The sequence below is a fragment of the Phodopus roborovskii genome, unplaced genomic scaffold (assembly GCF_943737965.1).
Source record: "Phodopus roborovskii unplaced genomic scaffold, PHOROB, whole genome shotgun sequence".
In the NCBI taxonomy this organism is placed as follows: Eukaryota; Metazoa; Chordata; class Mammalia; order Rodentia; family Cricetidae; genus Phodopus; species Phodopus roborovskii.
This window is the reverse complement of record NW_026126516.1, coordinates 1,812,199-1,838,807: the sequence shown is the minus strand read 5'-3', so window position 1 is coordinate 1,838,807 and position 26,609 is coordinate 1,812,199. Positions and strand designations below refer to the sequence as shown.

At 48.0% G+C, this 26,609-nt stretch overlaps 1 protein-coding gene across 7 annotated transcripts in view; it reads left to right on the top strand.

Annotated features, from left to right (window-relative positions):
- Positions 1-26,609, top strand: part of Ttc7b (tetratricopeptide repeat domain 7B) — a 204,206-nt gene that overhangs the window by 9,650 nt on the left and 167,947 nt on the right. For 6 of the 7 annotated variants that reach the window (XM_051196459.1, XM_051196460.1, XM_051196464.1 and 3 more), the window contains exons 2-3: positions 15,366-15,520; positions 19,705-19,873. In XM_051196459.1, the coding sequence (XP_051052416.1) occupies positions 15,366-15,520; positions 19,705-19,873 (324 nt within the window). Of the gene's footprint in view, positions 1-15,365; positions 15,521-19,704; positions 19,874-26,609 lie in introns of those variants that run through there. The other variant, XM_051196466.1, reaches the window with a different exon arrangement.

Below are 26,609 nucleotides of genomic sequence, written 5' to 3'. Positions count from 1 at the left end.
CAGCACACGGAAGCATGGCTGTTCACCCCTGTGCCAAAGTGTCTGTGCCCCAGGGAGAATGAGTGTTCTAGTGTTGAGACAGGTGAGACCCCCCCACTAGCTGAGGAAAAGCAGTGACAGCGTCATGTGGCACACAGGGTGTGTCTGGTTTGCTCGAGGCCGAGGGGGAGGCTCCAGGGGGGACAGAGGTGCAGTGGATAGGCCTGGCAGGGTATGGGGCGGGGGCAGGAGCAGATTTTGAACAAGAGGATGGTAGAAGTTGACAAGCTGTCGTAGTTACCTTTCTGTTGATGTGATTGAAAGAACAAAAAAACAAAAAAGCAAAACAGAACAAAAAACCTACAAAAGCTACTTAAGGGAAAAGCATTTTTGGCTCACAGTGAGGGTACAGAATGTCATGGTGGAGAAGGCCATGGTGCAGGAGCAGGAGGCCAGCGGTTCACAGGGGTCTGTGCACTCCGGAAGCAGAGTGAGCGAGAAGGTCTGGGCTAGAAAGCCTCAAGCCTCCCCCCCCCCCAAAGTGACTACTTCCTGTGTTGCGGCTCCACCCCCTAAGGTCTCACAACCTTCCCAAACATTTCTACCAGCTGAGACCAAGTATTTAAACGCATGAGCCTGTGGGGGCGTTTCACATTCACAGGACATCACCCTAGTGGACAGAGACTGGCTTTTTCACTAGAGCCCCACACAGTGGTGCACGGTTAATGAACACCCCACCCTCGGGGCGATCATTTGCTAGACCTGGCAAACAGGACAGCTGGGTGGAGTGTTTTAGCAAGGGGAAGGCGCTCTGGTACAGGAACAGCGGTGGCACTGGCCTGGGTGGCTTCCGAGAAGGCATGCTGTGCCTCGCTTTTTGAGAAGCAAAGAGCAAAAGCAGCCGGCTGGGGACTGAAGAACCTGGTCTGGGAAGGAAGTCGCTTTAGTCAGGGTTCCGTTGCTGTGAAGAGGCACCATGACCAAGGCAACTCTTACCGAAGAAAGCGTTTGGTTGGGGCTTGCTAACAGTTTCAGAGAGTTCACCATGCCAGGAAGCGGGAAGGATGGTGCTGGAGCAGTACCTGACAGCTTTTTACCACAGGCAGCAGGTAGAGAGGGACACAGGACAGTGGCCTCAAAGCCCACCCCAGAGACACACCTCCTCTACCCACTCAAACAAGGCCATACCTTCTAGTCCTTCCAAACAGTCCATCAGTTGGGGGGCAAGCCTATGGGAGCCTATGGGACCAATCTCATTGAAACCATCACAGAAAGGGTTGGGGTCCAGATGTCTGGCTCTTTGGAGGGGCAAAGGGAGCAGGGACTATGACAGTAACAGCAGTGACAGCGATGTGAGCAGGAGCTTCCTGTGGGACAAAATGTGACAAAGGCTCAAAGCTGAGGACAAATGGCATCAATTGGCTCCCAGAGCTAGGGCTTCTCCTCATGGCTGGCAGGCTCCATGGCCCTCCCCATCCAGCCACTCACTCAACACTTTGGTGAACCCAGCACGGGATGTCAGGGAGTTGTATATGTAATGAGGATGCAGATAACTGTCATTTCTAGACTGTCAGGTCCCTTTCGCTGGTTTTGTTCATTGCCATACCCCAAGCACCAGTGCTAGACACACAGCTGGTACACTGTTAATGATTTAATGCACCCCAAGCCTTAATAACTGGGTCAGATACACAATGGAGCATAGTTAATGAACAAGCTACCTTTGAGAAATTTACAGACTCATTAATTCCTCAAACCCTGCATCCCTGCTGAGGACCACCCACTGCCCTGAGGCTGTGGAGTAGATGGGCAGGTCATAGCTGGGTGTGGAATAGGGTTAGGGCCATGGCGGCCCCACTGGAGGGATGTGAAGCCTGTGGAGTAGATGGGCAGGTCAGAGCTGGGTGTGGAATAGGGTTAGGGCCATGGCGGCCCCATTGGAGGGATGTGAAGCCTGTGGAGTAGATGGGCAGGTCAGAGCTGGGTGTGGGATAGGGTTAGGGCCATGGCGGCCCCACTGGAGGGATGTGAAGCCTGGTCCACAAGCAGGACTGTTGGTGTTGGGTAACTTCCCTGGCTGGTTTGCCTGAGGCTCTGAGTATATACTAGAGTATATCCATCAGTATATACTAGCTGATGGATTGCTCTTAGGGATGGCCTAACATCCAGGCTGTTTCCTCCCCCACAGCTCTTGTGGGTATATTAGGAGTCTTTCCCAGGACACAGGCAGCCCTGGGTCCCTTCTACTGCCTTCTTTATCCTTCTGGTCTACATATTTTCAGAGTACTTCCCTGGCCCAGGAGGCCCGATTCCCTAGAAGCGCTCGCTGCCTTTGGTGGCCCTTGTGGATGCAAAGGCTTTCAAGTTCCCTAGTGCCTGGGAGTGGTCAGGTGATAAGGGTATCCTACAGAACATGCCAGGCCCATGACCTGCAGCAAATGCCACTTTTGGTCCCTGGCCCAGGCCAAGCCTGAGAATAGAGTCTGTGAGAAGCTGGGTAGCCTGCTTCATTTCCTGTGGATCCCCTGCCTGCCTCTGCCCATTGTCCTGGCACTGAAGTCTTGCTAGGACTGGAGGATTCATCGGGCCCAGCCCGTTTGTCACGGTGCCTTCCCATCTAAGTGAGTACACTCTGTGGTCCTCACTCGGGACTCAGGGTCTCCCCACAGGCTGTGCTCCTTGACCCGGCCTGTGCTTTGACTCCTCTGGGAGATCCTGTCAACTCTCTCTGGGTGTGTCTGACTTGTGTACATGGTGCTGACTTCCTGAGAAGGCCATTTCCTAGCCTCTGGGCTAGCCTGATAACATCCTCTGCCTGTGGTTGCTTCCTGCCTCAGAGCTCTGGAGACAGGCTAGATTAACTCAACTAGCTTGAAGGTTTTCTTTCTTTTCTTGAGTTGGATTTCTGTAGAGAAAATATGTGTTCATGTACATGTGTGTGAGAGTGTTTGTTAGAAAGCAAGTGTGAGCAATATGGAGTAAGTATATGAGATTGTGACAGTGAATATGTCTGGACATAAGGGTATATAGTTAAGTGTGTGTGTGTATGAGTGTGAGTGTAAACTGAGAATGTATGAACATCTGTGTGAGTGTGAGTGTATAACTGAGTGTGACAGCATGAGTGGATATGTTTGTGAGAATGAATACGAGTGTGTAACTGAGAGTGTGTGCATGCATATGAGTGTATAACTGAGAATGTGCATGTGTGTAGTGTATAACAGTGTGTGCATGTGTGTAGTGTATAACAGAGTGTGTGCATGTGTGTAGTGTATAACTGAGTGTGTGCATGTGTGTAGTGTATAACAGAGTATGTGCATGTGTGTAGTGTATAACAGAGTGTGTGCATGTGTGTAGTGTATAACAGAGTGTGTGCATGTGTGTAGTGTATAACTGAGAATGTGCATGTGTGTAGTGTATAACAGTGTGTGCATGTGTGTAGTGTATAACAGAGTGTGTGCATGTGTGTAGTGTATAACTGAGTGTGTGCATGTGTGTAGTGTATAACAGAGTGTGTGCATGTGTGTAGTGTATAACAGAGTGTGTGCATGTGTGTAGTGTATAACAGAGTGTGTGCATGTGTGTAGTGTGTAACTGAGCGTGTGCATGTGTGTAGCGTATAACAGAGCGTGTGCATGTGTGTAGCGTATAACAGAGTGTGTGCATGTGTGTAGTGTGTAACTGAGTGTGTGCATGTGTGTAGTGTATAACAGAGTGTGTGCATGTGTGTAGTGTATAACAGAGTGTGTGCATGTGTGTAGTGTATAACAGAGTGTGTGCATGTGTGTAGTGTATAACAGAGTGTGTGCATGTGTGTAGTGTATGACAGAGTGTGTGCATGTGTGTAGTGTATAACAGAGTGTGTGCATGTGTATAACAGAGTATGTGCATGTGTGTAGTGTATAACAGAGTGTGTGCATGTGTGTAGTGTATAACAGAGTGTGTGCATGTGTGTAGTGTATAACTGAGTGTGTGCATGTGTGTAGTGTATAACAGAGTGTGTGCATGTGTGTAGTGTATAACAGAGTGTGTGCATGTGTGTAGTGTATAACAGAGTGTGTGCATGTGTGTAGTGTATAACAGAGTGTGTGCATGTGTGTAGCGTATAACAGAGTGTGTGCATGTGTGTAGTGTGTAACTGAGTGTGTGCGTGTGTGTAGTGTATAACAGAGTGTGTGCGTGTGTGTAGTGTATAACAGAGTGTGTGCATGTGTGTAGTGTATAACAGAGTGTGTGCATGTGTGTAGTGTATAACAGAGTGTGTGCATGTGTGTAGTGTATAACAGAGTGTGTGCATGTGTGTAGTGTATGACAGAGTGTGTGCATGTGTATAACAGAGTATGTGCATGTGTGTAGTGTATAACAGAGTGTGTGCATGTGTGTAGTGTATAACAGAGTGTGTGCATGTGTGTAGTGTATAACAGAGTGTGTGCATATGTGTAGTGTATAACAGAATGTTGCATGTGTGTAGTGTATAACAGAGTGTGTGCATGTGTGTAGTGTATAACAGAGTGTGTGCATGTGTGTAGTGTATAACAGAGTGTGTGCATGTGTGTAGTGTATAACAGAGTGTGTGCATGTGTGTAGTGTATAACAGAGTGTGTGCATGTGTATAACAGAGTGTGTGCATGTCTGTAGTGTATAACAGTGTGTGCATGTGTGTAGTGTATGACAAAGTATGTGCATGTGTGTAGTGTATAACAGAGCGTGTGCATGTGTGTAGTGTATAACAGAGTGTGTGCATGTGTGTAGTGTATAACAGAGTGTGTGCATGTGTGTAGTGTATAACAGAGTGTGTGCATGTGTGTAGTGTATAACAGAGTGTGTGCATGTGTGTAGTGTATAACAGAGTGTGTGCGTGTGTGTAGTGTATAACAGAGTGTGTGCATGTGTGTAGTGTATGACAGAGTGTGTGCATGTGTGTAGTGTATAACAGAGTGTGTGCATGTGTGTAGTGTATAACAGAGTGTGTGCATGTGTGTAGTGTGTAACTGAGTGTGTGCGTGTGTGTAGTGTATAACAGAGTGTGTGCATGTGTGTAGTGTATGACAGAGTGTGTGCATGTGTGTAGTGTATAACAGAGTGTGTGCATGTGTGTAGTGTATGACAGAGTGTGTGCATGTGTGTAGTGTATGACAGAGCGTGTGCATGTGTGTAGTGTATAACAGAGTGTGTGCATGTGTGTAGTGTGTAACTGAGTGTGTGCGTGTGTGTAGTGTATAACAGAGTGTGTGCATGTGTGTAGTGTATAACAGAGTGTGTGCATGTGTGTAGTGTATAACAGAGTGTGTGCATGTGTGTAGTGTATGACAGAGTGTGTGCATGTGTGTAGTGTATAACAGAGTGTGTGCATGTGTGTAGTGTATGACAGAGTGTGTGCATGTGTGTAGTGTATAACAGTGTGTGCATGTGTGTAGTGTATAACAGAGTGTGTGCATGTGTGTAGTGTATGACAGAGTGTGTGCATGTGTGTAGTGTATAACAGTGTGTGCATGTGTGTAGTGTATAACAGAGTGTGTGCATGTGTGTAGTGTATAACAGAATGTTGCATGTGTGTAGTGTATAACAGAGTGTGTGCATGTGTGTAGTGTATAACAGAGCGTGTGCATGTGTGTAGTGTATAACAGAGCGTGTGCATGTGTGTAGTGTATAACAGAGCATGTGCATGTGTGTACTGTATAACAGAGCGTGTGCATGTGTGTAGTGTATAACAGAGTGTGTGCATGTGTGTAGTGTATAACAGAGTGTGTGCATGTGTGTAGTGTATAACAGAGTGTGTGCATGTGTGTAGTGTATAACAGAGTGTGTGCATGTGTGTAGTGTATAACAGAGCGTGTGCATGTGTGTAGTGTATAACAGAGCGTGTGCATGTGTGTAGTGTATAACAGTGTGTGCATGTGTGTAGTGTATAACAGTGTGTGTGCATGTGTGTAGTGTATGACAGAGTGTGTGCATGTGTGTAGTGTATGACAGAGTGTGTGCATGTGTGTAGTGTATGACAGTGTGTGTGCATGTGTGTAGTGTATAACAGTGTGTGCATGTGTGTAGTGTATAACAGAGTGTGTGCATGTGTGTAGTGTATAACAGAGTGTGTGCATGTGTGTAGTGTATAACAGAGTGTGTGCATGTGTGTAGTGTATAACAGAGTGTGTGCATGTGTGTAGTGTATGACAGAGTGTGTGCATGTGTGTAGTGTATGACAGAGTGTGTGCATGTGTGTAGTGTATAACAGAGTGTGTGCATGTGTGTAGTGTATAACAGAGTGTGTGCATGTGTGTAGTGTATAACAGAGTGTGTGCATGTGTGTAGTGTATAACAGAGTGTGTGACTGTCATGTTCTCCCTTTCCCCAAGTTGCTTCTGTCTCCAGTCCTGTTTTCTCTCATTCCTGTGCCGTGTGTAGATGTAGGGAGGAGGTTTGGCATGAAGCCTGGACTTTGACTACCAAGATTTCCCCAGAAGATCATTTATGCCAACTTCTGGGCCCCGAAATCTTTGTCTTTTGCCATCTTCACTTTCAGTCAGGAGTTCCAAATGCTCACACTGTGAACTGGGTCACAGTTTAAACAAGGACAGCTGGAGGAGTTGTCCAGTAGAAGCCCTGAGGAAGGAACAGAAAGGTCTGGATTTGGTCAGCAATCATGGCCAATGTATGGGAAAGCTTTGGTGGCCTGTGCACTTGGTTCAGTCCTGTCTAGGGAGGGGAGACGTGTGTATTAATAGATTTCAGAAGTACTTACTGAGCACCTAATGTGTGCCGAGCACTAGCATCAGAGCAAAGACTGATAGGATTGATGAGTACTGAGGGGGTTGGCTAGTTCACCTTGGGGGAAGAGAGTGACATGGTACGTCTTAGATTTTAAGACTGGGAATAGACAACAAATCCCCTTCTGTGGGAGAGGTGTGTGCCCTTCTTGCTCTGCTGCTTGATGCCTCCTGCTCAGATTCCCTCTGCCTGTGCAGGCAGGGCTTGCTGCCATGTGACTGGTCACAGAATGCAAGCATCATTGCATATCTGTGGGCTTGTGCTTCCCCCTTCCAAGGCAGACATATCCGTCTCTCTCATCTCCGTGACCTTGCCTCTACTTAAGCCGGAAGCTCCCGGCCCTACAGCCACATCTGTCAGCTTCCCTCCTGCTGCGGCTCTGGACTTCAGCTCCTTCAAAGGCAACAGCCGATTGATTACCTGTGCTCACCACTGTCCTCATTCCCTCGTCTCAGGCCTGTGCTGCTTTACCATTCTCTGCCTCTCAGAGACTGAGACTCAGCACACACAGGGGCCCGTGCTTTCCTCTCAATGCCCGTGCTTTCCGCGCAGTGTTAGTCTTAGCTGCAGCAGTCTGGTTCAGTGTCCCTGCTCTGTGTCCCGTTTTCCAGCCTTCTTCCAGATCGTCCTTGGCCTCAGCACCTCTAGTTCCACAGCAGCCACCTCTCTCATGTTGATGCCATGTTGCTAAAAGTAATGGCCATGCCTACATGCTTACCTCACTTGACGGTCCAGCCTTTGGTGCCCGCCTGGCCTCTTTCCAGAAGCACTAGACCACACCCTCTGGGCTCCTGCTGAGATGTGTCCTCCCTGGAATGCTTTTCCCACAGGCCTAATTTTGGTTTCTGTAGCAGACATGTCCTCCTGACTTTTCTTCCTAGGCATTTCCCCTTAGTTTCCTCTAGCTTTGATCTGGAAACCGAATGTCACTGCAAGTTGAACTTGGCTTCTTTCCTCTGCTTCAGTGAATGGTGCTGTGGTAACCACTGCCCACCACGAGGTCTGCAGTTTCATATTTAGTCTCCCTCCTTCCTCCCTTCCAGGCTGCTGCTATAAATCACTCCACATCGTGTCCCCTTAGCTTTATGAAGGTGAGGAGATGAAACGTGGGACTCACTGGTTAACCAAGGGTCTCTGTGATCTTTCTGGAGCTCCACAGGTGGGCCTGTGTCCCTCCTCTGCTGGATCTGTAGCTTGTATATGTTGTGTGGTTCCTACCCTCTCCTCCATCTTTAGGGAGAACAGTGACCACACACACAATCAGGGGCAAGGCTTCGAACTGCAAGTCCTTCATGGTCAGCCGTGCAGAGTTCCCTTTGACATGTAAAACGCACACTCGCACCTTCCTGAGGTCAGGGCTTGGGACTTGTTGCGGCCATACCCCGACCCAGGCCAGGAGTAAGCCTGGTTTGTTTTGCCTCTGAATTATATTCACACTTGGTCTGTTTCTCACTTTCTTACCTCACTCTTGTCCAGATTGCTGTCACCTCTCACCTGAACCCTGTAGTAATCTATTTCTATCCTTGTCTCTTTGCTGAGTCCACCCCACACACAGCAGATGGAGGGACTTTCAGAGACTTGAGTCAGAGCACGTCACCCACTACTTACAAACCCTCCAAGACTTCTCACTGAGAATGCCTGCCACTCAGTAGTGTCTGCCAAGCCCAGTGCTATCCCTCTGCTCCGACTGCACAGCTTTCTAGCTGGTCCTAGACCATGCCACTTAAAACCTTTCCTCTCTGGGATGCCCTTCCCATACATAGGTCTTTGCATTCCTCACTCTGCCGTCATTCTCTCAAGAGCCCTTTCCATGGAGAGTCTTTCCCCGGCCTGAGCACTCAGTCTCAGGAAGACACCGGTTCCTAACTGTCACTGAGTGAGTCTCCTACTATATTATTAGTAAACTTGGAAAAGATATCCACAATCCAGATACTGATTTTTGCTTTGTATCTCTATGAGGTTGAAAAAGTGAGAGGCCCTTCTGTAGTGTGAAAAATGAATGTCCATCCCATACTCTCTGTCGCCTCAGCATTTTACCTACACAGCTACTCTTGGGACTTTGTATGGGGCTTCTCAAAGTAGCCTGCCCATATGTATATCTTAAATTTTAGTTATGGGGAGGCATGGATGTGCCACAGTATTTATATGAAGGTAAAAGGACATATGGGGTTGGTTTTCTTTTACCACCTTTCCATTGATTCCAGGAATTGAATTCGGGATGTTTAGCTTGCACAGCAAGTGTTTTACCCACAGAGCCATTCATTCATTCATTCATTCATTCATTCATTCATTCATTCATTCATTCAAACTAACCAGTTCAAAACACAGTGCCTTATAGTAGCCACTCTGGATGCTTGGGGCTCTGGGTTCACCAGGACTCTTGCTTCTGTGGCCTGCGGGGCTCAGCCTGGTACCTGTTGCTTTGACTCTTGGATGAGCTCTCATGCATCGGGTCATGGCTCAGACATCACCACTGTGTTTCTTGTGGCCTTCAGTGGCTTGGTCGGGGTCAGATCTACACAGGCCCAAGCAAGTCCTTCTGGTGACCACAGAGAGCCAGATGTAAGAGGAAGTGTGTCAGCCCTTTCTAAGCGTCTGTGTACATCACAGCTCACACTGCCCTGTTGGTCAGAGACTGGGCATTCATGTATCCAGGTGAACACACACGTGCTTAAATAATTCCATCTGATCAGTTTGTTTAATGGATATCTTGAGCTGCATTGAACAGGCACATCATAATTCAAATAGGACCCTATATATTGTTTTCTATCCTTTACCATTTCAGGTAGGGCTGGGTATAGGAAACCATCTCTTTATTATGTATTTGTGCTCAAGCATGCAAACATCTATGGGAAAATTTCCTAGACCTGGAATTTGGATCAGAAGGTACAGGTACATAAAGTACCTACACAAAGGTACATACAGTACCTACACAAAGATACATGCAGTACCATACACATATGCTAATTGCCCCGGACACGCGTGCGGTTTATTCTCCTCTTGGCACTACTTGAGTGTGTCTTGTCTGTACTCCTAGGAGTCGGGGATTACAGGCACTGTAAGTGCTTTAGCTCTCGCTGGCGAAAAGCCAGATAAGTGGGGATGGAACCAGCGTGACTGCGGAGAAGCACAGAGCCCGGCTGTCTTTGCTGTATGACAAAGGGGTTGCTGAAGAACCCGCTTTTCTCCCGTACAGGTTGTTTTTCCTTTTGGGTCACAGCCACACCAGGGATGGCTTGAATGGACCTAATCGCCATGCGAACTGAGTGGCTGGGAGTTTTGTGTTGGAGTCAAGGGCTCCCCAAAACAGAGAAGAACCCGGAAGGGTTTTGGTATTTTTCGTATCTGATGGCTGCATACCAGGGCTTGTCCTACCAGGGTGCTGCTGTGAGGAAGGCAAAGGCCACAGCCCTCCCTTCTCTGGGGACCCAGAGACGTGCTGTGCTGGTTTAGGACTTGCGGGTTTTCTGTTTAGAGCTGAACTAGAGCCCTGGGCCCACTAAGACGGATGCCTGCCCTCTCTAATGCCAGGGTCCTTGCTAATGGTTTCTGTTTGTCTCAGCCTTTTGCTCTGTTTGGGTTACTGGAGTCCTCCCTCACACCAGCCTGACTCAGGGCCCTCACACCACCTCCTCACCCTGATCCTCCAAGAGTCAGACCAGATAGGGCAGGAGGGGATTCCAAAACCACCTGTCCAGCCCCAAACCCCAGGACTCAAGTGGTGTAGGATGGAGGCTGAACATGTGGAGATGCCAAGGTCCATGTGGTTTGTGCCGGCATGTTGGAGAGATGGTCGACCACCTGGGTTCAGACCCCAGCTCCAGGATGAACCGTGGCCTTGGCCTTGCCGCTTTTTCTCTCCTGCCTGGTTCGCTGTGTGAGATGGTGGCAGTGAAAGACACACCTTAATGCTGCTTTCGAGAATTGCTTGGCACGTGGCTGTGTGCTCTGTAAGAGCTTGGTATGGCCGGGCTGTTAGTGGAACCCAGTGTCCCTTCCCTCTGGGTCTTGCAGACCCCTGGTGCACAGGGAATGTGTCTCACAGCGCTGTGAAACCCTATAGCATCAATGTCACTATTGTAGGACATCATGGATCCTTCAAGAAAAGATAATTCCTAGAAGCTGGTGTTGCCTTGCACCTGCTGCGTGTTATATGCATTGCATATCTTGTGTGAGCCTTACAGTCGCTAGCTGAGGACCCTACAGCTGGGAGAGATTAAGTGACTTGTCAGTCCTATACAGCTAGTAAGCCTGGACTCAGGTCCCAGGCCTTTCCTCTGTCTGGTGCTGCTGGCCTTCTCTGTCATGGAAACCACAGGCCTGGCCACTCTGCCGGCCAGCCACTCCCTGTGCAACTGGGAGACAACACCCGTACTCTCCCCTGGGCCTGGTGCTTACACGCAGGGGCAGGAAGGTGCTCAGATTTAAGGCTTTTGTGGGCAGAGTCCTAAGGGCAGGCCTGAATGCCTGAGTCCCAAGTGGAAGTCCAGGACAGCTCTGTGTCTGCTAGCTGGCTCTCAGTCTCTGTGCTGCCAGTTTCTACACCTTGTGTTGTTTTCGACTAAGCCACAGGGGGCAAACTCCCTCTCCATAGCTCCACTCTTGTGGGAGTGCAAGTCTGCTTGATCTTTTATGCGGAAGTCTTTGATCCACCTGGAATATTCCCATGGCTGGGGGTGCCTTTCCTTTTTCACGCCTCACTGCCCTAGCGTGCAGCCAGATATGTCTGGCAGAAAGAGCTGGTTTGGTGATGTCTGCCTCTTTTCTTGGTGGTAGATTGTGAACGGGACCCACTGGACCCTGACAGGTACAGGCAGTATCCATGAAGCATGGGTCTGACCACTCAGGACCCTCAGCTCTAGGGCTGCGTCTTGTCTCTGAAAGACATTTTGACAAGAGCTCTTGCTGTCTGCAATTCTCTGTTCTCCTGGCTGAGAGAATGAGGACAAAGAAAGCATGATTCTCTTGGCAGATTAAAAATGAGCCCAGAGACTAAAAAAAATCATTCAGGAGTTCTCTTGGTTATCATGCTAAAGTTAGGCCATAGGCGCTTGTTGGCCAGGTGTGGTCAGAGAGTGCCTCTCAGTGGAAATGTGCTTCCTCCTTGACAGATATTAGGACGCTGTAACTAAGGTCATGAGATCAGCGCCTTCAGCAGGAACTAGAGAAGTTAGTGTTGCCTTTACGCAGTAACTGATCACTCCCATGCCCGCTTGCATCCGGGAAGAGCCCTCTGAAGCTCTGCTCTGCCTTTCTCAGAGGCCTCCACCTGCTCTGAGGCAGCACAGACTCATCCAGCCCTGGGGTGTGCAGGAAGGACTGGCTTGGTGGCCATGCTATTGCCGCTTGCAAGCACATACCACTGGGGACCTAGAAAGGGGAGCTGGTCAGTGGGATCTTACTGGACTCTCCTTCCAGGATGCCTGAGCGCTGACCCAGTGTGGAGACACTCTGAGGCTTTGGCTATCTGTCTGTCATGCTGTCTCCTGTTCTGTCCCTGATGCATCAGCCTGGTTCTGAGCTTACCCCACCTGCTCTCTTCCCCAGACACTGTGTTTTCTGTCCTTCCTGTCCTTGGCTCTGGTGCGGAGTGTGCCATCCCTCAGCCTGGTGCCTTTCCTGCTGGGCTCTCCTGTCAAGCCCTGTTCTCACCCTGTCCTGTGGCTCCCATTTTACACACCGTGGTCTGATGCTGTCCAAGGCCCCATAGTGAGAGCAGGTAGCTTGGTCCACATCTGCTCTCTGGGTCTGAGGATTCGCCTCAGGTCTTGCAGCAGGATGGGTGGGGCCGTGGGGAAGTCATGGGAGGGTTCATCAGCCTAGGTGGACATCAGGCTTTCTTAGGATGCTCCTTCTGAGATGTTGATGCAGAGTCAGAGTACCAATCTGAGATTAAATCTAGGGCCCAGAATGTCTTGGCCTGTTTTAACACCCCCTACCCCCGCCACCGGTAGAACTCTTTTATCGTGCCCGAGACCCAGGATTTGATTTCAGTACTGCAAAAGCAAACAAAGTAGACAGGAAAAGGTTGGCATGGGTTGATGATCAATAATCTTATCATTACTATGGTTAATAAATATCCTGACATAGAAGCTGCTTTTAAGGAAAGGTTCCATTTCCCCTATAAACAATATAAAATGTGCATGCCTTTAATCGTAGCATTCTCAAAGCACAGGCAGGCAGATCTTTGTGAGTTTGAATTCAAGACAAGACTAGATTGGTCTAAACAGTGAGTTGCAGGATGAGGGTTTCATAGCAAGACCCTGTCCAAAAAAAAAAAAAAAAAAAAAAAAAAAAAAAAAGGACTGGGCAATGGTGGTGCACGCCTTTAATCCCAGCACTTGGGAGGCAGAGGCAGGATCTTTGTGAGCTGGAGGAGGCTAGCCTGGTCTACAGAACACGTTCCAGGACAGCCGAGGCTATACAACAAAACCCTATCTTGAAAGACCAAAAAAAAGAAGAAGAAAAGAAAACAAAAACAAAATGAAAACTACTGAGCTCTGCCTGGCCTGTTGCACGCCAGCACGCCTGAGATCCCAGCACTCCTGGACTGTTACCTGTTACACACCAGCACTCCTGGCCTGTTGCACGCCAGCACGCCTGATATCCCAGCACTCCTGGACTGTTACCTGTTACACACCAGCACTCCTGGCCTGTTGCACGCCAGCACTCCTGGCCTGTTGCACGCCAGCACTCCTGGCCTGTTGCACGCCAGCACTCCTGGACTGTTGCATGCCAGCACTCCTGGACTGTTGCACGCCAGCACTCCTGGACTGTTGCACGCCAGCACGCCTGAGATCCCAGCACTTGGAAGCTGAGTAGAAGGATCACAGGTTCTAGGCAGCCTACACCACAGGGTTTTAAAAACAGGCTAATAAAAGACTCTGTTCAGTGTACATAATTCAAGCTATAAAGATAAAAATGTAAATATATCCCCAACTTTGTTGCACATTCTTGTTAATAATTATTTTAGGCATCTTTATGGGGTCCTAGACATATATAAAGGTGAGTATTGAGATAGGCTTCTACTCTGGTCACACATTCTACAGTGATCACACAGTCTTGTGACATCCACTAGCCACGAGTAGCTACTGACAACTTGAAATGTAGCCAGCTTCCGTTGGGATGTGCAGTCCTTGTGAAGTGCACACGGGTTCTAGAAAACTGTGAAAACAGCTTTCCCTGCTGCAGGTTCTTTCCTACCCACCTGCTGTTAAAACTGTTGCTGCCTGTACCAGCTGCCCTGTGTCCCTGTGTGCTCTGCAGGCATAATTTCCTTCTTGTCTGGCAGTAGAAGCTGCCGTAGGCCGCCTGGTTTTATGTTCTAAGAAACTTGCTTTCTTTACAAACATCTAAGAAATTCTGTGCTCAAGAACCTAGCTCAGCTGTGTTCTGGCCGTAGCTGGCTCCTCCTAGGACTCTTGTCACTAGGACACAGTCAGAGCAGTACCAAGGCTTGTCGCCCCTGCAGTTTAGGTGGACTGATGCAAAGATGATGTGCACTGGGCCTCAGTTGGGCTGGCCACCCGGATCTTCGTGGGTCGCCTGTGGTGACTGTTTTAATTGTAAATTTATGCAGTATAGGTAAAGCTATTCTCCATTTTATTACCAGACTATTGACCAAAGGCCAGCCTAAAGTCCACTGTAACCACTAGACCCAGCTGAGGTCTCCTAGACCCTGCCAGTAATAGGGTCCTTCGAGACCTTTTCAAGCTGACTGTGTATTTTTAGTATACCTGTGTCTTTCTGTCACAGAGACATGCATACAGTCAGACTGGTGTATGAGTTGTTCTGGGTTCAGAACAGTCTGGATGTGTGGGTTCCAAAGAGCTACACCTGGCTTCTTTTTAATGCAAATTAACCACCAGCATGGCATGGAGGTCGTAACTACTCCACACAATGAATATACTTTTTTTTTTTTTTTAACTTTCTATGCATTGGTGTTTTACCTGTATGTATGTCTGTGAGGACGTTGGGTCCCCTGGAACTGGAGTTGCAGACAGTTGTGAGCGGCCAATGTGGGTGCTGGGAATTGAACCCAGGTCCTCTGGAAGAGCAGTCAACGCTCTTAACCACTGAGCTATCTCTCCAGCCCCAGTGTATATACTTTTATGAGCTAAACTTCCGCAAAGATTCCTCAGAGGCAGGGCTGTGTAGTGGTGGTTTTCACAGAGATGTCGTTCAGGTCAGCTTGACACAAAGCTCTGAGACTCTGACCAGGAAGTTCTTCCCAGGCTCACTGTCCATACTCAGGGCCCTAGGCTTTGGCAGAGCAAGGAATTTCACTGCTCTTCTCTTGGAAATAGATCCCACTGGATTCTGTGTGTTCGTCATAAGATCATATGTTTTACTGTCTCCTTCCTGAACTTGAATCTCCGTGTTAAAATGAGCCATCTTTCTGGAGTTGGTAAATACGTGGCAGAGGGATGACTTGAGCCAACACTGCCACAATGCTCCTTGCTCAGGAGCAGCCCCTCCCTCACATAGACCCACTCTTAGGCTGTAGGATTCCAGAAGAGCCTCTCCAGGAGCCTGGAACCTCGGGGTGTGAGGGTCCTGGGGTCTTTGGGCTTTCCAGCACACGGACCCATTTATGCTCCCATTTATGGTCTCGTTTGGCTTTGCAGATGATATGGCTGAACTTCTCCTGGGGGAGTCGAAGCTGGAGCAACACTTGAAGGAGAAGCCTCTGCGGCAGGGAGCCAGTCCCCGGGGCCCCAGACCCCAGCTCACGGAAGTGCGCAAGCACCTGACCGCTGCCCTGGACCGAGGGAACCTCAAGGTACTGTGGGCCTCTGGGACCAAGAAGGGGTGGTGGGTGGTGCTGCCATGGTCTCCTGGGGACAGTGTGTGGCTGGGGAAAGGGTATTGTGAGCAAGGTATGTTTGGAGCATGTCTGCGTGGTGCTGGGGTCACCTTCTTCAGCAAGTGATCAGTACATCCACTCTCGGCTGCCTGCCTGGCCTGTGGGGCTTCCAGCCTAGTAGGGTTCTCTGATGACACATCCTTCTGAAAGAGGAGATCATTGAAACAAAGTCTCATTGTTAATTATAATTCAACATTAACACATAGCTTCTTACTTAAACCACGTGGTTAATGAATGTCATACACCCTGTCGCCAGAACTGCTGCCAATAGCCAGGTGTTGCCTCATCGTGGGAGAGAGCCAGGAACCTCCCCCACCCTTGGCAACCCCTTCCCTACGTCCTGGTCCAGGCCATCTCAGGCACTGTCCTTCATCTTCCGTTGCTCATCTGTTCCTGCTCACATATTTCTCCTTGCATGTTTCCCGTGAACCTGGCCACCCAGGTTCACAAAGGCTGACTCTTCTTGCCCTGCCCCTCCTCCAGCCCTGGAGCCCAGCCTCTGCCACTCTCTGATACTACTCTCAATCTATTAGTTTCTTTTCCTGGTGGTGTGATAAAATACCCCCACAAAAGTAATTCAGGGGAGAGAGTGTTCAGTCTCGCAGGGGAGAGAATCCAAAGAACGCAGCAGGAGCTCAAGCAGCCAGTCACATCCAGCATCAGAAAGCAGAAAGCGGTGGATGCTTGTGTTCAGCCAGCTTTCTCCTTTGAACACAGTCTAAGATCCCACCGCAACTAATCCCTTACGGGCATGCCCCCGATGCTAAATATAGCCCACACAGGTGTGCCTGGGCAATCCTAGATCCTGTCTCACTGGCTTAGCTGATGGCACCTCCTTCAGCCTGCTCATCTTATGCTGCCTCTATCCTTCTGGGAATACGTTTCCCACTGAGGACAGTGGACTCTAGAAGATGTGATTTCTTTTTACCCGATAAGTGGCCTTCATCTTTTTCTTTGTCCTAGAATCCTCCTGGGCTGCTTCCTGGCATTTGTACTTGTCTATTGTGCACACCTCTCCTACCCTCAGTCCCAGAGAGGACATAGCCTTTTTAAAACATTTTTATTTCCAATGTATGGGTGCTTTGCCTACATGTATGTCTGTGCAACATGTGTGTACTTGATCTCCTCAGAGGCCAGAAAACCCGGAACTGGAGTTCCAGATAGTTGTGAGCCACCATATGGGTCCTGGGAATTGAACACAGGTCCTTTACAGGAACAACAAATGCTCTTAACCACTGAGCAATCTCTCTAACCTTGAGGCCATATTCTTTTGGAATTCCATATTGGAAACTTGTGCTTCCTGTCAGCCTGCTGTGTGACCTTGGGGGTCCTTTCCTTCTCTGGCTCAGTTTTGGTAGGTTTGGAGTGGGCTTTTTGAGACACTCCCTTCGGACCCTCCCAGTTCCTGGCTGCTTCAGGCTGCCATCCTGCATTCTGAGCTCTTGTTCCTCTGTTATCTGGCTGCCTCCTCTGCTCTGTTGCAACAGGCCTTGGACAACGTTGGCACAAGCATTCTCGGTTATGGGCTCTGGAAGCTTCTCAGAGTGTGCGTGCAGTCTCTGGGTATGTCAGCTGTGTGAGCATGGCTCTCGAGGCTAACTCAAGAGCTTTATTGTCACATAGGATGCCCAGGTGACGAAGGACACACTGGTGCAATTGGAGCCATAAAAGCTGGTCTTCACCGGCTGACTTGTGGCCTGTGCTGGACCTCAGCTCACAGGGTACAGTTGTCTGCCTGGCATCTTTTCTTAACCAGGGGGCTCTTGGTGACTTTGGTGGTCGGTGCTGGTCAGCAGGAGAAACAGTGGGTCCCTGGGGCAATGATGACAGCCAGTCAGATCCAGGGTCTTGGAGGTATGAAACTATGAATGAGTATTAAGAGGAGACATCTAGCTCATTTCTTTTCCTAACCCCTTACCTTCCTCTGGCAAAGTTGGCCACTTGTTTCATGTCTCTGTTCTCCTTCCTGTGCAACCCAGCTTGTAATAATGTTGAATTTCATGTTGGAATTCTAGAGTTGGTGTGATCTTGGGAAGTTCCTCAGCGTCTCTGAGGATTGTTCCGGGTTCAGATGTGGAGGTTTTTTTAGAGCTGTGCTGGGCATGCGTCCTTTCCTGATACCCCTCTGCCTCTCCTGGAATTCTCCCCAGTTGGGGTTTGTGCCTTTCCCCGCCTTGAAAAGAATGTTCTAGAGCTGCACAGATTTGCTTGGATGTGTTCTCTGTTCACACTGGCTAAAGTGAAGTTCCTTTCCTTGACCATTAAGTCCGTTGTGTCTCCAGGGACTCAAGACGTGGAAAGAGCAGAGCTACCAAGAGAGATCGGGGCCGGAAGTCAGAGGACAGGAAACCCGCTTCTGATGAGCAGGGCAGCCCTGCTCTGTCTGTGCTGGGCTCTTCTCCCCGCAGCAGGGAAGCTCAGTGGCCTTGGCTGGGCTGTGGTGTTTGCTCACTGTACAATGCTGTGGATGGCCTCAACCAGCAAGGTCCTCCCAGACCATCTATCCAGTGCCTCTGGACTTGTCATTTCCTTCAAGCTGACTCAGATGGCTCTCCAGCTTCCTTCTTGTAATCGGCTTGTCTTGTGGCAAATACATGTTGCACAAATTTGTTTCTCGGTTAACCATTTGTAGGTGTGTAGCTCAGTGGCAGTAAGTGGTACAGCCACAACCCTTTCAATCTTCCGAAACAGAACCTCCATCCTCATTAAGCACGAGTTCCAGAGGTCTGGGGAAGGTAGGTGCCAGAGGATTCCCTAGGAAACCTCTCTGATGGTGGTGTGCTCCTGTGCTGGGGGCTTCTTTATACCCTTTCCTCCCTTCACAAGTCTGCTTTACTCTGTGCCATCAGATACTCTTCTGAGTTCTTACACAGGTGTGTCTCCCTTGGGCCACTCCTGACGCCGTTTGCTGACATCGGCCTCCATCGCTCACCCTCTCCTCTTCTCCAGGGCAGCCTGATGTCTCTGTTCCCGTCTGAGAATTGCCTGGAAGCCACCTAGCTGGCACGGCTGCTCTGCTCTGCTCTATGTGGTCACTTGTGTCCTGTCATCCAACCCACTAAAGCTATAGGCTCTGTGTGTTTCTAGGTATATATAAATTTAGCCTTGGACGGCTAAGGTCAAGAGTAAGTCCTGGGAGAGGACAGGGGGCGTTTCTTTATCTGGGTAGCTGGGTGCTTCCTCTTTCTTTGGCTGGTAGGGTATAGGGGAGGTGAGCAGAAGATGGGACTGGTGGGTAATAGGGGTGAGGTGGGAGGGGGTCCCTTAACTGTCACAGCCCTCAGCCTCAAGAAGGGGACCCTTGTCAGTGACTTCAGCTTCTCAGTCATGATTGGCTTCATGGAAACCGTCTTTTGCCTTTGCGCCCTTCGGAAATCTTGACCTTGTGTGGTTTGGGTTCGGTTTTGGGCTTAGCTCCACCACATTGAGCAGGACCGCCTGCGGGTCAGGCGCTGCCCTTTTGAGACAATGTTGCCATCCTCTCCTTTGCCCTGGAAGCCGGCTTCCTCCTTGGTCCAGCCCATCTTCTGAGAGATGCAGGGGGTTTAATTAGTTTTGCTTTCTCGTAGATTTATTAAAATATGTCACATGCTGGCCTGACTACCATTCAGAGTACACAGCTGAGGGACTTTTAATGTATTCATGAAGTTGTGAAACCATCAGCCTACCTTTCATTACCTCAAAAGAAAGCCCATAATCCTTAGTAGTCACCCCTGTACTCCTCAGGCACACTCACAGTGATGATTCTGTAAATTCAACCCTTCTGGACTTTTCTTACCACTGGGGATCACTATGTCATATGGCCTTTAGTGACTTCTTGTTCATTTGGTATGCTTTGTGGAGTTGTTCATGTTGCAACATGTATTGGTAATTCATTTTTTGTTATTATGACGGTAATAACTTCATGACTATCTCGTGTTTTGATTGACACTTGGGTTGCTTGCACTTTGGGCTATTGTGACTAATAGTGCTGTGTGCAAGCATTCGTATGAAAATGTTCCTGGGAGGCTCTGTGGCGTTTCCTGCAGCAAGTGGCAGAGCCCTAGGGAACACTGCATGTAATATTGTAGGAAATTTTTTTTCTGTCTTTTTCCTTCTAGTCAGAATTCCTACAAGAATCCAATCTGATCATGGCCAAGTTGAATTATGTGGAAGGAGATTACAAAGAAGCCCTGAACATCTATGCCCGGGTGGGCCTCGATGACTTGCCGCTGACAGCCGTACCTCCCTACAGGCTGCGGATGATCGCTGAGGCCTATGCTACCAAAGGTGAGGGCTGTGTGCTTCCCCCTCGGCCCCTGTTTGACCTTTGTGCTCTTGGCTGGTAATTACCTTGGCTCTTCCTAGCAAGGCTGCCAGGGTCAGGCCTGCCGCACATGCTGGGTGACATTAAGCCCATAACACCTTGTTTCTTCAGAGCCTCAATTCCATAACTTTTACATTTGATGACGTTTCTAAACATGATACCATCTCTGCAGTGGATTTTTTTTTGGTAATTAAGTGGCTGCACAGCATATACAGGAATTCGCTTTGTATGGCCATCTGGCCACACGGCCAATCATGGTTTTTATTAGTGTTACATTTGGGCTAGTTAAGGCCAATTGATGAATCCCTCGGCATCCCTGGAACAGTCCTCTGACGGGTCTGCATTCAAGGGACAAAGTGTAACGGCTCTCTCCTGCCGCAAAGTGGCTTGCAGTCTGGTGGGAGAGGATGCAGTCCCGTGAGCGGGAAGATGGAAGGCGGTGTGTGTGCTGTCTGTCTGGTACTTTTGCCAAGCTGCTGATCCCTCCTCTGTCATATCTGTGTCATACGGTTGTGAGGAGGAGGACAAATCATGGACAGACAGCACATGCTTTCATGTCAGTCCAGACAAGAAACCCGCGCGAAAAGGCTGAGTGAGGCAGTAGCAACTTTTCAGAAGAAGGAGAAGGTTCTCTGGACTGACAGGGCTAGGGATGCATCCAGACAGAGGGACACTCAGAACTGGGCTTCCCAAGGCCACGGCATTCGTAAATGGGCAGTGTGAAGCCACCACCGTCCCAGGGACACATTGCACCTGACTGTGGCTGGCATAGGAGCAGGGAGCTACCCTCTTCAGGCTGCTGAGATGGGGGGCTGCAGGTGGTCCAGCCTGTCTGAGTCACCCATCCCACACAGCACTGAACAAGGCCTCAGCCCAAGGTTACTTCTTAAGAGATTGGTGACGGGCTTGATGGCTTCACCCAGTTCCCTGGAGCCTCCAGAACTGCTGGGTTCATCTAATTATCTAAATGTTCCTGTGGGTTGGGAAAAGATGCCACCGCTCTTGACAGGCCACTCAGGCACTTTAATGGGCATGGTCCTTTGAGGCTGTCTCCTGGGTCCTGAGAGCGTCTATCTTTGTTTGCCTATGTCTAAGAAGCAGGGGCCTAGGGCTAAACCACTTCTCTCTCTGGGGCACTCCACCTCCTCACAGGTCTTAGGCTGCTAAAGCTAGCTGTGTTTGCAAGCACACATGGATGTATGCCCCTCCAGCCAGGAACCCACTTGTCAAAGTCTCCATGGGTTATAAGGATTACAAAAAATTATCTATCTATGTATCATCTATCTCTATGTTAAAATATTACCTGACATATAGTATAAGAAGGGTTTCAGTGAGGCTGGAGAGATGCTCAGTGGTTAAGAGCTCTTGCTGTTCTTGCGGAGGTCCTGGGTTTGATTCCCAGCACCCACATGGTTTCTCATAACCATCAATAAGCATGTATGTGGTGCACACACATACATATATACAGAAAAAATACTCATACACAAAGAAGAATAGAGCCAAATGGAAAACATTTAAGAAGTATTAGTGGTGACTGGAGGTGACAGTCACAGATACCTTGCCCACCCAATTCATGGAGATGTCTGAAGATAGGCCAGCTCGCTGGGGAAGCTCTTGAGATGCTAGTTCTGTTTCTTCATGGAGATCCTAGAGATTCTTCAAGGGGGAGCTCTGACTGGGAAATCTGGATCTATTGGTGTGTGGACCACTCTTAAATCAGAATTGCTTTGCTGACTCGAGGCCTCCTACGCTGAGTTTATTTTTGTCAGTTTTTGAGTTAATTATTGCTCTCTTAAAATCAGAAGCATGCAACTCCCTACTTTCCTGTCATCTTTGGAAAAGGAGGAAGAACTGTCTAGTCAGGCTCCAACTAAGTGGCAGGTGTCCCATGGGTAGACATGCCTTCAGCCTGCACCCCCTGTACATACTGTAGGCAGAATTATCTGCACGCTTTCTGTGTTTGTCCTGATGTCACAGGCTTACATGACCAGGGCTTTCCAGGGACAGCAAATGTCATTGAACCCAAGGGTGGAAGTTTGTCCTCCAGCCAGAGACTGTTAGCTTTTGCTTACTGAGAATCAGAAGCCAGGCTCGCTCGGTTCTCAAGAAGCTTCTGTGAGCCACAACTCCAAAGGTATAGATGAGAGGGGACTGAGTAGGATTTGTAGTAGTGGCATCCATGGCCCATGGAATTCTGACTCTTCTTTGCCCTTCATTTGGGCATCTTATTCAGTGTTCCCAGTGCCCCATGAGGCTGACCATTGTTCTTTCCATTTGACAGAGGAAGCCTGACCACAGGAGGTTAGATAACTTGCCCAGGTCCTCAGATAGGAAGAGGTTGAGCCAGGATTTGATCTCAGAGATGAGTGCAGAGCTATGCCTCCCTTGGGTGGTTCTGGATCTCTCTAGCCCAAGGGGAATTTCCTTCCTTCCTTCCTCCCTACCTCACTTCCTCCTTCTCTCCACTCTTCCTCCTCTTTTCCATTCTTTCTTCTTTCTCTCCTTTCCTCCAACCTCCTTCCCTCCTTCCCCTCCACCCTCCTTTCCTTCCTTCCTAGCTTTCTTCCTTCCTTTCTTTTTTGACATTTTTTGAGATTATAATATAATTAAATCATTTCTCTCCTCTAAACCTTCCCATTTACCCCTCCAAATTAATGTCTTTTTTCACTGATTATTGTTATGTACATTGTACATAACACACACACACACATATATACACATATACACATACACACATACACACATACACACATACATACATACATACACCCTGCTCAGCCGATATGATGCTACTTGACTGTATATTCAGGGCTGACCATTTGGTATTGGATAAGTAGTTGGTGTCCTCTTTCTCCCTGGGGAAGACTGTTTCTCCACTCTGAGCTCTCCTCTGTCGCCTGTAGTTCTTTGTGGAGGGTTGAGGCCCTGTGGTCTTCTCCCCATCTGCTTTGTTGTGTCTATTGGAGGCATCCTTGCTCTCTCTTAGGGGCCTCCCAAGGAGAATTCTTGATGAGAAACAGTTCTCCTTAGCTTTGTGACTTCTGTCCTGGGTATAAAAACACGCTGTGCCGGGGCGGGGGAGCTTTGCAGAGCCCTTCATTGGCTCTTCTTCCTGTCCCTGAGTTTGACATCTCTGCTCTTACTCATAGAGTCTTGAAGTCCAAGGGCGGTGGGCAAGGCGTGGCTTCATGTTCAGTGTTCTCATCCCGGGAGGGTACAGTGGTGGGCTGGGAGTGGGTGCACATGGAGCACTCAGCACAACCTCGGGCAGAGCGAGCAGTGAATGTTACTTTGTTTCTGTTCTGGGATGCGCCTCTCCTGACGACCCAAGCAGCATGCAGTCAAGGGCGAGCAAGAGGCTGGCCTGCTTGCCGGAGCGCACTGCCTTCTGATTGTACTTCCTTATGTTGGACACGGACATACCATCTCCCCAGAGACGTAGCAATTAGCAATCTACTGTGTTCTCCACACTCCCCTATACTTGTCATGCATGAGTTTGAGTTTTTCCTGTAAAAATGATATTTTTTATATACTCTGCTTCTGTATATTTGAGTTCTTAAACCCCTTTACCAACAATAGATATATTTCTGCAGTTTTTGACAATTACCCAAGCTTTTATTGTGTGGGTTAAGGTGTTGCTTAGGCTTCTATTTGGACACGGCTCTTGGTTTTAGCTTTTCATCATTATCCCTGTGATAGTCTTTGTATTTGTTCCTCATGGTTTCCATAGGAAGTTCCCAGAAGTAGACATTCTGGGTTAAAAGAGAAGGATTTCTAGATTGTTGCCCAGAATGTCCGGGTTTGTGTTAGGATTTGAATATGAAATGTCCTCCCAGGCTCGGGTGTCAAGGCTTGGGCCCCAGCTGGTAGAGCTATGTTGAGAGATAATGGAAAGTAAGAGACGGGGCCTGGTTAGAAAAATGAAGGTCCTGCAGGGCCTGTGGGAATCCACTCCTTGCCCTCTCCATGTGGTATCACAGCTCATCACAGGCCATGTGGAGGGACCAGGTGCCTGAGCTGAACCCTCTGCATCCGTGGGCTAGGAGAAAGCTGCCCTCCTTTGACTTGTTTTCCTCAGGGGTTTGTTACAGCAACCGAGAGCTGAGCGGCACCACCTGTGTACCTGTCTCCCTTCAGCGTGAGCGCCAGCCTTCTCCATGTGGCCAGCACTGTGACAGACAAATCATGCCTGTACCGCATTGCCTAAGTTGGAAGACAAATTTCTGTTCCACCATCCTTCCAGAATAGTTTATAGCTTAAAAAAGATTGTGAGTGAATTTGTGTGCACACCTGTAGAGATTGAGGGCAATGTACAAGATTCAATGGGTTCTGGGGACTGAACTCAGGCTGTCAGGTTTAGTGGCAAGTGCCCTTACCTGCTGGGCCATCTTGCAGGCCCAATAATATTATTTTTCATAACTAAAAAGTATAAACGACTCATGTCCACCAACTAAAAAGACTAACAAAAACAAGTGATACAGTCTCACTATGGAATATTATTCAGCCATAAAAAAAGAATGATACATGCTTTAACATCTGAGATCCTTGAAAGCATGCTACGTCAAAGGAGCCAGACACTAAAAACTTACTGTAAATCTAACTTATATAAAATCTCTGGAATAAGTAAATCTATAGACACACAATGTATAGCAGTTAACTATGGGTGTTGAGTGGATTGGGCACCGGGAGGTAATTGCTATCTAATGAGTATAAGTTTCTTCTGAGAAGTGATAAAATTTTCTAAAATCAATTGTGGTGATGGTTATACAACTCCAAATATACTAAAAACGGTTACATTATATACTTCTAAAGGTTGGGTTTAATGGCAAATGTGAATCGTATGTCAATAAATTTGTTACTTAAAAGCAAAAACCTAGGGCCAACGAGCTGCCCCAGTGGGTGAAGGTGCTTGCACACGGTCCTGACAGCCGGAGTTTCATTACATTAATGTATTTTTTGTGTGTAACTGAAAATCTTTACAAAGAATAATGCTGTTATGGATAGCTGTGTATAGATTGGTTGGGCATGCATTTTCATTTTGCCACATGCACCTAACTAGAAGCATATTCGAGAGTCCCTGGGTTATGGGGTATCTCAGAGTTTACCATTCTGAGGAACTGAAAACTGTTTTCCAAAGGATTTTCACCTGTACACAGGTGATTTTTTCCCCTTACCCAATGGCTGTCATTTGCAAATAGCTTCTTTTTTGGAGTGAGATTTTGTGCCCTCTTCCCCTCCTCTGTGATGGGATTTTGTCTGGTTTGAACTTGCAGGCCTTATGTGTGCCATCACCATCTCTGTGAATTCATGTGTGTGCCATCCCTGTGTGTATACGTGACTCTGTTTCCTTGGAGTCATCCGCCATCTCCCTGGCTCTTAGAATCTTTCCACCTCTTTTTCTGCTTAGATCCCTAAGCATTGAGGAGAGGAGTATGATAAAGACATCCATCCCCTTTAAGGCCAAAGCCTCTACACTGCCCAGTTCTGAGTCTCTATGTTAACAGCATATACTGCAGGAAGATGCTCCTCTGGACTGTGGGTGTAGCAATGTGTTGTTACCGTGTTCCAGAGCAGAGTAATAGTGGTGGTTCTTCCCGGTGGTGTCCTTTGAAAAGCTGAGTTCTTGGTAAGTCCAATGTCTTTATGATTTTGGTTTTGTATCTGGAAATCATTGCCTAATTAAGGTGAGGAAGATTTATTCCTTTTTTTTTTTCCTACAAAGAACTTTGTGGTGTTAACTCATAAACTTAGGTCTCACAACTCCATTGTTGAGTTAATTTTTATTAATCTTTATAAGGGAAGAATCCAAATTCATTCTTTTGCATGTGGAGTTCCTGTTGATTTAGGGTCATTGTTTAGAAGACCATTCTTTCCCCTTTGAATTGCCTCCCCATCCTTATTGTTGAGCATAGTTGTGATTGCTCATCTCTGGACTCCACTGGCCACTATTTGTCCTCTGTACTGTGCTGTCGTTATCCCTGTACCCTTGTGATGACCATTGGCCTTGGGCAGTCTTCTGGTTCGTCTTAGCTCTTTAGATTCCTTACATACACATAAACTTTGGGGCAGATTGTAAATCAGCACAGTTTTGACTGGGGTAACATTGAATCTATAGATGAATTTGGACAGTGTTGCCATCTCCTAATCCATGAACATGGAATGTCTAGGTTTTTTGAGTATGCATATCTTATATTCCCTTTAACCATTTTATTCTAAGCATTTTATTCTTCTTTATTTACTATAAGTAGGATTGTTTCCCAATTTCGTTTTGAGATTGCTCATTGCCATTGAAATGCAGTTGCTTTTCTTGTGTTTGTTTCATATTCCACAATCCAACTGCACTCTGTCAACTCTGACGGTTTTTTAAAGGCTTTTTCAGTGTTTTCTATATGCTATTATGACATCTGTGGATACAGATAGTTTTACTTCTTCCTTTGTGCCTTTGTTGCACAGTTGTACAGGCTGGTTCTTCCGGTACCTTCTAATTAATGGAGTCAATGGAAGTGACCAGAGCTGACGCCATTGTTGTGGGGGAAACCTTCAGTCTTTATGATTCAGCTTAGATTACCTATTGAATTTTCATTTATGTTTTAAGGTGTTCTTTTCTAGTTCTAGTTTTCGGGATTTTTAAAAAAGTCTTATGTGTGCTAGAGAATCCATGGTGCTCCCTCTCCCTGTTATGAAGGTCACGGAGTTTGT